This window comes from Xiphophorus hellerii, chromosome 7 (genome assembly GCF_003331165.1).
Source record: "Xiphophorus hellerii strain 12219 chromosome 7, Xiphophorus_hellerii-4.1, whole genome shotgun sequence".
NCBI lineage: Eukaryota > Metazoa > Chordata > Actinopteri > Cyprinodontiformes > Poeciliidae > Xiphophorus > Xiphophorus hellerii.
The window spans coordinates 7,958,219-7,971,912 of record NC_045678.1 but is presented as its reverse complement, the minus strand read 5'-3'; the positions used below and the strand labels follow the sequence as shown (position 1 = coordinate 7,971,912).

The window sequence follows — 13,694 nt, the reverse complement described above, 5'->3', positions numbered from 1 at the left end:
CACTGATGTACCAGTCAGACCCGACATAGAATAAACAGCTGCTGACAAATTAAATGTGTAGTTGTCACATAATGCTGAGTCGGTCTAGATATTTGTTGAGGATTTTAATGAAAATTAATAGTCTTATTTACATGGACAATAAAAATGTAAAGAAAAAAAGAAAAGAAAAGAAAACAACCACATTAACATTGAAAATCTAATTTTAGCTGTGGCTTGCAGCTGGAGTGGAATACTAACTCACAGAAGAGTTACCTCACTAAACCGATTGATTGCAGGTTTGGGGGTGAGGGGTGTTGTATAACATAATTTATAATTTCCCCTGAAAATAATCTCTCCATGAGTTGGTATTTCAAACTAATTACTGCGAATGAACGTCAGATGTGGAGAGCGGAGCAAAGATGTCCCCAGTACAAGACCAAGTGTTGCTCAGTGAAAACACAACTTGGAAACTATTCATCCGCTTGAGATTTCACCTTCAAATCAGTTTTCTGCTGATGCAGGGCAACAGCAGAGCGATCACTTACGAAAGATTTTAGATACTAAAAAGCAAGGGGACAAGAGGAAAATTAAAATATACTCAAAACAAAAATAGTGAGACAAATTTGGTCTTTCTGTGCATGTGAGGATTCTTTGCTGAAAAGAGTGTCACCAGTGCATCAGCACAAACACACAATATTGTGGAATTAGCTCATATGCGACTGGGAGCTAGCAAATCTCAATTTTCCCTAAAGAAAATTTAGATTTTTTTTTTTTACATTTACAATGGCATTCACAGTGAAAGAAGCTTAACAGAAAGACCGTATTGGTCGCTGCAGCTGCCTGTCGGTATTATAGGCCCCGCTCAGGTAAAGGTAAATCATTAGACATTAGACAAGAGCTCATGTTCAAGCATCAATGTCAATAATGTAAAATCTGATCAAAGGATTGAAGCTTTGTTTTTAGTTTGTTTTAAAACACCTATATGAAAAAGACACTTTTCAGCTCTTAGCTGAAGCATATTCTTTAGTTACTTTAGCACGCAAATTATTTTTAACTTGCAGATTTATGAGCACACATTTTATTTTAAAAATTGCATTGTGCACAATGCCAAGCCAGACCACATAACATCTCCATATTTAGAAAAATGACAGAAAGGATAAGCTGAATACGTTTTTGGGTTTTTGTTTCTGAAATCCTTTTCCTCTGCTCGAGTCAGAACATAAAACGGCTTAAGCCTGGAAGTACGAGCACACCGGTGCTCAAAAACAGAAGAAAAAAAAAAGTTGGTCGCCGTTTGTGTGACATACCATTCGTTGCTAAGTTACAGGAACACAGAGGCGAGTTTTCAGAATATGCAGCAGAATGCGTCAGCGCCGATTTATTGAAGACATCCTCAGCTGGCCTACATCCACGCTGGTTTCACATGAAATACCTGAAACAGGAGCCAGCTGAATTAAAAAGCAAGTAGCTGGAAGCTTCCATAGAGGATGAGGACAAATTATGGAAGAAAAAAATAAATCTTAAGCATTCAGAATCTGATCAAAAACTTTTTGTCTTATTGTGCCATGGCTCTAAGGTGGGTAAACATAAAAAAAACCCAGATATTGTGGGCATCTGTTTTGAATTTCCACACATTACAAGCAACACGCAGCACAATTAGGCAGCCAGAGAACCCATTACCACTGGAATCCTGCCAACTGGGGCTGGTCTGCTAGCATGTACTGAGTCAGGAATCAGTTTTATACTCACAGACATCATTTCTTACCCCAGGAAGTTTCATATGAACACGATTACCCTCAAAATCCAGTGGATGGATAAGCATTTGAGTCTGTGAATTAACATGAATACATCTTCTCTTTTTTTTTTTTTTTTTTTAAATCTTAATCCAAAAAGTATTTTTCTCTTAACCATAATGGACAATCTTTGTATATCTTAACTCACTCATGTTTCTTTATGTAACAAATATTTAATGACTGTTCATATAAACCAAAAACAATACCAAAACCGAATTTGGTCCAGACTGGACCACCCACTCTCCAAATTCAGCCCCAGACCAAACACAGCTCCCTCTACAGTTCAGAAACGAAAGTGGTCCTAAAGTGGGAGAGAAAAAAAAACCCTTTAATATCAACGTAAAATAAAACTGAAAAAGATACAAATTATAAGGAAAGCATGAGAAATACAAGACATCTTATATCCCTTTTTTTTTATTCGTCGTCATTACCGAATCTTTAGTAACTACCAACAAGTAACAAGGTTCTGAGTGAAAGGGGGTTAGGCGGGTCAGATATGAAAACAGCAACATGAGGCGGAAACAACAACAAATCCACGTTAGCGCGGAACAAACGCGGAAGCCACGCTGGTTGCTTCCGCTGGAAACACGAGCACACGCGGGGCCAACAAGCCGTCCGCACTATAAACCAGCCTGGACTAAACATTAGACCTCGAAAACGAAACAAAGAGTGAAACTCCAGGCTTTCCACTAATTGACACATTCTTTAGCAAGTTCACAGTGCAGAAGATCCTCTGATAATTGAGATGGCGAGATGCTTCGCAGAGTTTTTTTTTTTTTTTTTAAAAAGGCGTTTTAACTAAATGTTCCCTAAATGTTGCAATAAAGACGCACTCGTCAGCCCTGCGCGACGCGTTGTAGGGCTGACGGTATGTGTCACCCAAAAACAATTATACACGCGACTATTAAATGTAGCACTGCCATTGAAAAGCACCGCTGGTACATCTAAAACGCACCACCTCTGAATGGCTCAGAAACCAGAACGAAGGTTTTTTGTTTTGTTTTGTTTTGGTTTTTTATGAGCGGCCAAGTCAAAGTCCAGACTCGACTATGACTGAAATGGCGTGGTGTGGCTTGACTTAGAAAACCCTCCAATTTGGCACAACTGAAACAGCAATTCTCCAACAAAGACCGGTTCAAAATTCCTCAGCAGTGACATAAAAGATCTTTTCACACAAGGCTAAGATGGATCGCTCCCCCCATTCAAAAACTGCATTTCTATTAACTCAACTTGACTCAGATATATAAAAACGAACTCGGTAATCTGCAACAAATTAGATTAGGGCAAAACAAGAGAAACCTGCGAGGTGTTAAGCGCATTTTCGCAGCACCGTAAATCTCCATCCTCCCATGCTCCACGTTCTGCAGGAACGTCAGGAGGCAAAAGACGCCAAGACTCAAAATTCCCCCGCTCATTTAGGCTTTCTTATGAAAGTGCTTAACAAATAAGAGCTGCGCTGTTAAAAGCGAATATTTGTAACGAGCTCCACAAGGCCTGATTTAAAAAAAAAAAAAAAAAAGTAAAATAGGTCAGCAGCCAAAAATAAAAAAATAAAGACATGCAAAAGTGGCAAGCCGTTTTACAGCAAGGCGCAAACAACAAAGGGTGCAGCAGTTTGAGGGTAAGAACACAATGAGCTGGAGAAAGTCAACTTTTCCATTCAGTGCATCTTCAGGGGGGGGAAAAAGAGCCGGGTAAATGAAACCAGCATGTGTCAGCATCCGTCTAAATGCTTACTGAAACACCAGCAGGAGTACCGGGACGTTATGAGATGTAGCAGTGGGACAATAACAAAACCAGAACATCCGGCCCGACTGAGCTCATTACCAAACCACATTTGTAAAACAAGCACGTCTGTCATCGGTTCCACCCCGGAAGCAAGAGGCAAAAGCACAATTTCCAAATTACGAGAGCAATTTTGCATCAGAAATTTTAAATCGGCAGGCATTGTGGGAAGGCCCTCTTCTTTTATTATTATTATTTGAACATTGTTGAACAGACGTACAGAGACCAGGAATTGAACCCAGGACACGTTGTGGGTTTAATTCAATTATTGTGAATCAAACCTATCAGTACTGTAACACAGTGTGATGGAATAATCTGGGTTTTCCAAAACTGATCCTAGAAACAGAATCTTTCTTGTCTCTTACGTCTGAGTTTAAGAAACTAAGAAAATCTCTGCCCAGTTAGTGTGGTAAATGCGTCTATCTGTAGAGCAGGGGTGTCCAACTCATTTTGGTTTTGGGCCAAATCAAGGTCATGAATGCTCTTAAAGGGCCAGTTGTGCCGAATGTATTGATAAAATATCAACAAATTCTTAAAAGTAAAAAATATTATGGAACATCTTTTCAGTTCCTCTGGGATTTTGTGATTCTTTTGATGATTTTTTGCAATAAAAATCAAAGTGTTTGTGGTACTAATTTGGAAATATTGGTGATATTTGCGCTTACTTGTGACAGTAAATGTGACTTTCTATTACTCGCTGTATAGATCATGGACTATAATCTGACATCAGTTAGGGCTGAGGCAGCTGTTTAGTACAAGTAAGAAAGTTATTGACAAGTTTTGAGAAAAATCTGCAATAAACTCCCAATTATTAGCGCAAAAAGGTGCCGAAATTTGTCTTTTTTTGCGTGAATTTCCAAGATAATTCTCAAGAAACTGGAGGGACTGAATGATATAATTTGGCAGGAAACAGATAAAAACTGCATTGATTTGATTGATAACATAATTTTTAAGCACACTTAATGTTTAGTCTATAATCTATAGGGCCACATAAAAAGCTACGGCGGGCCAGATTTGGCCCAGAGGCCTCGAGTTTGACACCTGTGCTGTAGAATGTATGTAAACTGAGTGCGGGGTACGTTCACGGACAGTTTATCTTAGCTGTCCCTACCAGTTGTTTTTGCAATAAATTCAAACATCCGCTGCATCTTATTGCAGTTTCAAAAACACGGCTGCACTTCTGACAAGCAGGAGACCATAAATCAAATCCTATCTTTACTTTGTGCCTTTGCACTTCTTCTTTTTCTTTTTATTTAATTTAAGGTGCAAGAGTGAATTTACTCAAATCTATTCATAACAGTTTGTAATTTTGTACCAGTAGTTTGATGCTCGTGCAAGTGTCATCAGAGGACGTTCAACAAATCAGCTTAAAACCAGTTGACCAGCTTTGCATTCCTTTACTTGTGATTAAATATTTTCCTGCTGACAATTACGTTCGATGTTGCTGCGTTGATTGAAGTATCCCTTAAGACAAAAGAAACCCACTCAGGAAACTCGGATTGTTTTGTCTGATTGTACCGCCGAGTCAATTTAAACACATTTTGTACCGTCAAAAAAAAAAAAAAAAACACAAGACAATTTATAAATAATAGGCAAACCGTCAAAAAAAAAAAAAAAAGCAGATGTTTCATTGTTATGTTTTGTCATTTTCTTTATCCTGACTTCATGTAATCTAGTCCAAATTTATCTCAAATTCTAATCGCGAGGAATATGGATGAAGACAGAACATCAACAAAAAAACAAATATATCTCAACTTTAGCTCACATGTTGAAATATCTAAGCCAGATTTAAGTTTGTTTTTTTTTACTGTACAATCATAGAACTACACTGCTTGATACATTTAAGTTTTTTTTTGTCTTTTTTTATCTTGTTAAAATTGACCGAACATTTTATTTCTAATCTTGCTTTAATGGGGTCTGCTAACTTCCCTTCATGGCACAGATGCCAAAAGTGACATTTGACGGGCAGATACTGAAAGGAAGCTTTCAGGGGGCGAAGGGAGAGAGAAAACCAAGCAGCGATTAGTCAGCTGTCACTCTGCAACTTGGCTACTATCTGTACAGGCTCTTTGAAAAATCTAATTGCAAACTTTCTTTCTTTCTTTTCTTTTAAATCTGACAAAAAAAAAAAATAGCAATGCTTGCATGCAGTCCTCCTCATACCCTTAGTTAAAAACCCAGATCACACAAATTATGCACAATGTATTAGATATTTCTGACCATAAAGAATGCAATTCTGACTCTTGTCAAACAGCGTAATGGTTCTGTTAAAAAGAAATGTGACAGATATGGATATGCGGCTCCCCTCCCAAAGTGACTATGGAGTCACACAGCAGAGATGGGAAGAAATTGAAGTTTTACTCTCACTAAAACGCAGAAGTAATGTAAAAATAAAAATAAAAAAAATAGAGGGGAAAAAAGCACATCTAGCATTATTCTGGTAGAAATTGGACAGGAAACGTCACAATGACACAAAAAACTCAATGTGTTTTTTTTTTTTTTTTTAAATAACTGTTCCCAACTCAAAATAAATACTAAACTGCATTGTAAAAAAAAGATAATAAAGGAGTTGTCAATATTTCAAATTCATCCCAGTTCCAAGCAACAAATCGTTCATATTAAAAGAAAACCTTCTTCAAATACTTTTCAAATTTCTGCAAAAGGGAAGTAAAAGCTTCCCTTGACCCAGTAGGCTGATTACATTGAATCCAAAAAGCTGAAACAAACAGGCTACCAGGTAGGAGTTAGTTTCAACTCTATAAAAGAGAAAGGAGGTTGTTTTGTTCCCACAGTGGAGAAACGTGCCTGCCTGCACAGAATCTGATCAAAACGTTTTAGCATCACTTTGTTCCCTTCCGCAGGCATTTATTTGTCTTTTCAGTTAAAACCGATGACTCTCCAGTGCCATCAGTCGTCAGAAGCGACACATATCTCACTTTCCAAAGACTTTTTTTTTTTTTGCCTTTGGTTATTTTAGTACTTTTATTCCCATACTCCAAACCACCAAACAATAAACTGTCTGCATCTTATTTCTCTCAATGTTGTTCCGTGCGACGGAAATGATTAAGTGGAAGGCGCTCAACAAGCTGCAGGTTTCGACTCCTGTGCGTCTTTGTTTTCTTTTTACGCACGACGAACCGCGCGCGTTTAAAAAACAAAACAAACAACAACAACAAAACTCCAACCTCTCCGAGTGCCGCTCTATCCGCGCAGAGCACGTACCTGTTTCCACAGAAAGCTGTCCACTCCGTTTAACATCCAAGAAATGGCCACGTGGATGGCGGAGAGAATAACTCCAGTGACGACAGCGGCGCGCATCCTGACGGGCAGCAGCGTGTAGATGACATGGATGAAGAACACGGTCCACCAGATCCCCTCCGAGGCGCTCCGGGGCTGCACCAGCAGCACGCCGATCACCTGGATCACGATCACCAGCAGGATCACGGCGTAGCACACCACCCACATGTGGTCCTGGTGGAACGCGTTCCGGTTGCACACCACCATGAGCACCAGCGTGAGGAAGATGGCCAGGGAGAACACCACCACGTAGGTGACCGTCGGAGCTCCGGAGCAGTGGAAGGCCAGCATGACGGTGAAGACCAGCACCAGCACCCCCATCAGCATGGTCAGGCTGCTCTGGTTGAGGCGGAAGAAGTAGCGCTGGTAGAGCCGCTCCAGCTTCTCCGACTGGAACTTCTTGGACTTGAAGACGCGCATGACGCTGACGCAGCACGCCACCAGGGAAACGTTCACCTCCGGCATGACCCCGTCTTCCTCCCGCTCCCCCTTGTAGTTGTCGCTCCGCGATTTGGCTCGGCGCTCCTCCAGACCCAGCTCCACGGACTTGGGTCTCACCTCGGCCAGGTCGGCGCGCCTCGCGGACGCGGGGTTGCTGTCGCCGCGGCTCTCCTCCTCGCCATGGTCCTGCCAGGCCGAGCGGGACCTGAAGCTGACCCTGCTGCTGACGGTCGTGGAGGCTCGCCCTGGAGGAGGCCGGCGCTCCGGATCGACATCCTCCGCCTCCTCCTCCCCCTGCTGCTGCCTCCAGCGGCTGTTGGTGCGGGTGAGCTTCTTGCGCGGAGATCTGGCTGAGTATGGGCACCCGTTGGCCACAGAGTCAGCCTCTCCCCAGGCTGATCTGTGCTCGGTCCCTCCCCTCAGCCCGGGCGCACCGAGTCCGGGCGGGCTGACGCTGTTTGATCTGGACATTGTGGAGGACGCAACGGATAAACAGACACACAGGAAAAGTTTCGCTCCACCGACGGGGTGGATGGAGGGAGGAGGGGGGGTTAAAAAAAAGTCAGGGGACTATCCAGTCACAAGGTTGACTCGGTTTAAATGTCTCATACGAAGTGAGCTGTTCATCTTTGGGGACAATCTAAACATATTTAATGCTGAAAAAATATATATTTAGGAAAAAAGTGGCAAAAAAAAAAAAAAATCCTTCGGGGTAAAAAAAAGAAGAAAAAAAAGGAAATCAATTGAACATGACAAGTCACAGGAGGGAAGCAGCGCTTGATCCAGGTGGATTTGGCTCTACATCATCGGGCCCCAATTAGCGCTCATCCGTGGAGAGGTTGCGCGGCAGCGCAACCTTGTAGATGGAATAAATGCATTACACAACGCGGAAGATCCCCGGAGATCATAGCGCAGCGCCATCAGTTACACGGTGAATCCATTACGGCCGATCTGCTTCCTGTTCTCCTGTGGTCGCCTCCTGTGATGAGCATCGAAACAAAACCAAAAAAAAAAAAAGAAACAAAGAAAGAAACAAAGAAAGGTCCCATGTTGGCACCTACGATCTCCATGCACCTGTCCTTTGCAAAAAAAAAAAACAAACAAACAAAAAAAAACGTTTCAGCCTTGACGGTAGTGGGAGCCACACGTTTGGCCAAAATGAGGCATCATCATCATCATCATCATCATCACGATCATCTCACAACACGGGGAGCAAAGAGGAGAGAGCTCAGCCGCTCCTCCTCCTCCTCTTCCTCCTCTGGCAGTCGTGGTCAACGGCGCAGCGTGTGTCGCCGCGCCAGCAGCTCATCGTCAGCCCGCTAACGCCGCACAGTCGATGACCAACAGCTGTCCATCACCGCCGCTCCGATCTCTCACTGCCGAGGTCTCCGGCGGCTGCAGGCTGTGGTGGATCCGCAAACCGGTCAGCGGCGAGCATTTCACAGGGAGCGTCCGCGCCTTTCGGGTGCTCAAGGCGTGCTCCCGCAGCCTCCGGCGAGAGCCGTCGGTGTCCGTTCCGAGCGTGGCATCACAAACAAATCCCCCACCCCGCACACAAACAGACAGATCCCAGCCGCCGATTGTCGCTCCGACGATCATTCAACCAAGTGTGCTTCCTGTGGCCCGCCTTTCCGCCGCGCTTCCATTGGAAAGGGGATGAGGGTGAGTCACTCTCCGGCGCGCTTCCATTGGATCGCGGGCCGGTCATTCCCCGCCCCCCAACCACCACCATCACCACGCGCCCACGATCCTGAGGCTGCGCGACCCCCACGAACTACTTTCGATGAATGGGCGGATCTCAGCGGCCCCGCAGCTGGAAAAGTCCACGCAAAACCAAAAAACCACGCATGATGGACCAACCAAAGGGTCGGATGTTTTTCCTCTTCGCTCCAATGGTTTCTGGGCCTCAATAGTCATCACCCTCTAACTCCATAAGAATAATAAAAATATATATACATATAGTCTCTACTGCAGTTTTATGTTTCTGAACCGGCTCCCTTTCTGGGTTGAAAACTTAAAAGGCTCACTTTTAATTAATTAATTAATTAATTAATTAATTAATTAATGATGTTAATGACCCTCTTCAGTTGTTTGTAAATTGTAAATCAGTTTTCTTTTTTATATATATATATATATATAATAAAAAGCCTATATCAGATTAGACTGCTTCAGTCATTAATCGTTTTAAATCGCACTGGCGATTCCTGAAAGAACGGGGCCAAGGGCGAGCCACATTTAACAGGCCCCATTCCAAACCCGGTTTTACATTTCCAAATTTACACATGGAAGAAAGACATGAAAGCAAAAGATTAAAGCGACATTTTTCAAATTTACAACCAGGTATTTGGATTTGTCATCTACTGTTCCTAAATAGTCATTTTTTTATAAGGTAGTATTTATTAAAGTGTGTATTTGTTCATTTCAACAGGCTTTTTGGTTGTGTCTTTAAAAAAATGCCAAGTAATAATTCTTCTGTCATTTTTGTTTGGAAAGTAGCTTTATAGGTCATGCTTTTGCAGTAATTTATTCAAATCAAAAGCAGTGGTGGCTCTCGGATGAATGGTGCCATGCAGGGGCGTACATTTCTCACAACCTTCGCTCAACTAAAGACGGACGTAATCGTTAGTTCAACACTTAATTTGATTTCTATATTGCTCTTTTCCGGAATATGACGCAGGCCTCGTTGCAGAGGCGGAGCCAAATGGAAATCTCCAGATTTAGACCTCTCGCGAAATAAACACATAATAGAACAAACTAAACTATGTACTAAACAGTAAAACAAAAACTGACAAGACGGATATTACAGTCTGCTTTTATCCCACAGATTGTACTTCCTGGAGGAAGTCGTTGCGTTTCCCCGTCACTACAGTGCGTGCACCGGGACGACGAATTGCCGCAACGTGAGTTGCTCGACGTTGACTGAGCAACCTTCTGCCTCCAGGTGTGTTAGACTGAATTTGATTCTAGAGTGAATGTGACTGAATATGAACTGATCTGTACTATTTCAGTGCAGAAATTGAATCTTTGCTCTGAATTGTAATCATGTAAACTGATCTTTTAAAAATATCTTTCAATCTGTAGCTTTATGTCCCTATGAGTTTAGCTTTTCAAGTAAGTGTTAGTAGTTTTTTAATGCTGTGTGTTCGCTCTGCTTTTTGTTTTTTTAAACATTTTTTTTAGAATAAATAATCTAGAGACTCACTTGTTTTAGAGAAACGTGACTCCTGACTCGTCTGAACAGACAGAAGGCGTTCACACTGCGTTCTTAAATAAACTCTAGTTCAGTCTACATTAACAGGATATGCCAACAAGCAAGTGAAACTCATCTGTTTTACGGCAACTGCCATCTAACGTTTTGTTTTTTTTATAGAGGTCATCTCCTCCCCAAGGTGATGCTGTCCTGGGTGGTGAGCCCAGTCACCCATATAAATACCGGACACTGGTCAAATGTCATAATCCTGTTTTTATGACCTTTTAATAATCAAATTTTCGGTTTTAATGAAGCAGCTGAGGGAGATTTTCCTCATTGTCCTCATGATGAGTCCTCGACTCTACCAAACACCCGTCCTTACTGGAAACTTTGCAACTTTAGTCACATATTTAGAAATGAAAAGTAAGCATTTGGCTCGTTCGAGCCCATATTAGGTGCTAATTAGAATAAAGCGGAAGCATGTGACGGCGAGCCGCATGTCTCGGCTTTGACCGTCTCGCCTCCAGCTGTGTTCCTTGTGCCCCTTTTGGAATCCGCTCAGAGTGAAACACCGTCAGCTTAGAGAACAGTGGCTTCCATTCAGAGCATCCATCCCAGTTTTTTGTCAAATAAAAAAAACAAAACTGGGAGCTCAGATAGAAATCGGAGACAGAATGATCTTGGCCCGAGTTGCTCGTCTTGTGACTGCTTGTTTGCTTGGTTCTCTTTGCTCTCTGAGATGTCAGCAACACGAGATGTTGGTGGGGTTGAGTTGGCAGAAATAGATGGAAAAGTGAAAAATTCAATTTCATGATGGCAGTTTTAGACATTCGGTCAATTTACAAGAGTTTGCATTTACACTTAGAATGTTCTTGTAGGCTTTCGTGAAATTAAATCGTTACTTGAATCGTGTTTGGGTTTTCGGTGACAAAAATCAAAGTCAAGATTACTGAGTCACAGTTTTAAGGTGCAGGTTGAAACCTACGAGTCCTTCACAGAATGGCCACGTTTACGCTGAGGTGAAATCACACACAGCTTGACTCTTTAACGAGCAGGGGACTTCTGAACGGAATTTTATTTAGGAGCATCAGAGTAACAAAGGCTCTGTACCACTTTCCACATTTTTACTGAGAAGAAAATTGAAAACCATGAATCTTTTTGTTTTTATTTCCACTAAACAATTCTGCACTAGTTCATGTTGGCCTACCGCATGAAATCTAAAGATAAAAGCCTGCTTTTTGTGCTGGAAACATGACCAAATGTGGAAAGAATTAGGCATTATCAAGGTACTCTAAAGAAGGAAAGAAAAAACTGGGGTTTTTTTTCTTCAACAGTTACAGACACTAAAATAACAGGAATATGATAGATAAAAGGATTTATGCAGTCATAAAGGACATGTATCTCCAGCTTTTCTCTTTCACCCATGAATCTATCGACTGAAATGCCTTCAACAGTTGACAAGCTCTTCAACTGCAACTCCTGAGAAAACACAATAATCCCCTCTGCACCAAACTTTGAGATAATGCAGGAAAACCGAATGCTTTTCTTCAGACAGTTGTCAAATAGCCAACAGTTTGAATTGCACTTGGTGAAGAAGGCTTGGAAGCAGCAACTTCATCCTGGAAATCCATTCCATTAAATCTCCTTCAAAATCCTTGGGCAAGTCTATCGGCCAAAGGAGGTTTAGAAGACGGCAGCTTTTGTCTCTGCAGAAAGTTATTCTCTGGAAAACCGCAGCAGGGCATGTAGTTTATCGTTTATTATTTATTGTGAGCATTTCTAATCATGATAAGAATTTTTGATTTACCATCGTCTTTATTAATGAGAAAAAACCCCAAAAAACAAATCTGACATCAGAAATGCTATTTTTACTAACTTCTCCACTGCTTGTTCCACAAATATCAGTAAATTTGAAATTTAAGTTTAAATTGAAATTTATTTTTGCAGTTTGTAAGTCACTCTTCTTTAAGGAGCAAAGAGACTAATATGAAATGGGAACGATTTCACTGATTGCTGTGCCATGCATTCGCACCCATACACTAACCTAACAAAAAAAAACATAATAAAGTAGAGTGATAAAATTGTAAGTCCACATTGCCCATCCCTGAACTGTAGGCCTCAGGAAACTTTGACCTGGCTTTACGATTTTTCACGTCGGTCTACCACTTCCGAGATGTTGCTCTCGGTTGTTTTATTCTTTTGTCATAGCAACACTGGTGTTCAGTGAGGTCCCAAGAGTAACTCAGTCTTTCAAAATAAAATGTTTGGTAGAGTCAGCCTGCGATGCTGCATCCGTTTACCTGGAAGTGAGTGGAACGCCTGAATTAATTGTAGGGTACACAGTGTATAAACCGATCCATTAAACCGTAGACTTAGGTTTGCTATCGTTTCCCCATGACGATTCAAACACAAAGACTTTATCCTCTTTGGACTTGCTGGGTCACATGAAAGGCTAAATATGTACTCCATACTTCAGGACACAAAAAGAAAGAGTGGACCATCACTGTGGCTTTCCACTCTTCTAATTTTCATACAGATGCATTTCATTTTCATGACTAGCAGCCTGGTTAGTTAACGGATTTAAAGACTCTTTGCTGCTTGTATGACATGCAATGTTTCCTCCTACATGCTGTTAAAGTGACTCACATGGACATCAAGTCAAAACACACAAAACAGCCAGTCTCTGCACAGATAAGGAGGGGTATTACAACAGCAATTGTCAATTTTAATGATAGCAACACAAACACCACAGCAAATGTGCTTTACCATGTTTTAGGTTTATTGTAAATATATATATATATATATGTATACTCGGTGATCCTACCCGTCAGTCTGCTGACGTCCTGCAGAAGTTTGGTATCAAAACTTTTATTCAACAGAACCAGATGTAAAGAAAAATACCATGCTTAAGTTTTTTCTTTTTCCCCATTTTTTCTTTTTGTTTGTTGGTTTCCGCTTGGGTTATGAGACAAGTCATCATTCGAAGCGTCTACATCACCGCTTTCATGCAGTTTTCAGATGTGTTGTGCCGAGTATTTCCAACAAAGGAGGCAAATCATGCTCAACCGTCATTGAAGGAGAATGGAGATAACATCTAATTGAATCGACACGACCACAAAAGGAGATCAGAATGCAATACAGGAAACGTTTTTCTAGAGCACAGGCGTCAAACTCAAGGCCAGTGGGCCAAATCTGGCCCGCCATAGCTT

General features: G+C 41.6%; 1 protein-coding gene across 2 annotated transcripts in view; it reads right to left on the bottom strand.

The window, feature by feature from the left end:
• adcy5 (adenylate cyclase 5) overlaps positions 1-8,186 on the bottom strand; it is a 77,688-nt gene extending 69,502 nt beyond the window's left edge. For both annotated transcript variants that reach the window (XM_032566910.1, XM_032566911.1), the window contains exon 1: positions 6,780-8,186. In XM_032566910.1, coding sequence (XP_032422801.1) covers positions 6,780-7,766 — 987 coding nt within the window. In that variant the 5' untranslated portion in view covers positions 7,767-8,186. The remainder of the gene's footprint in view (positions 1-6,779) is intronic.
• Between the last annotated feature and the right edge of the window lie 5,508 nt (positions 8,187-13,694).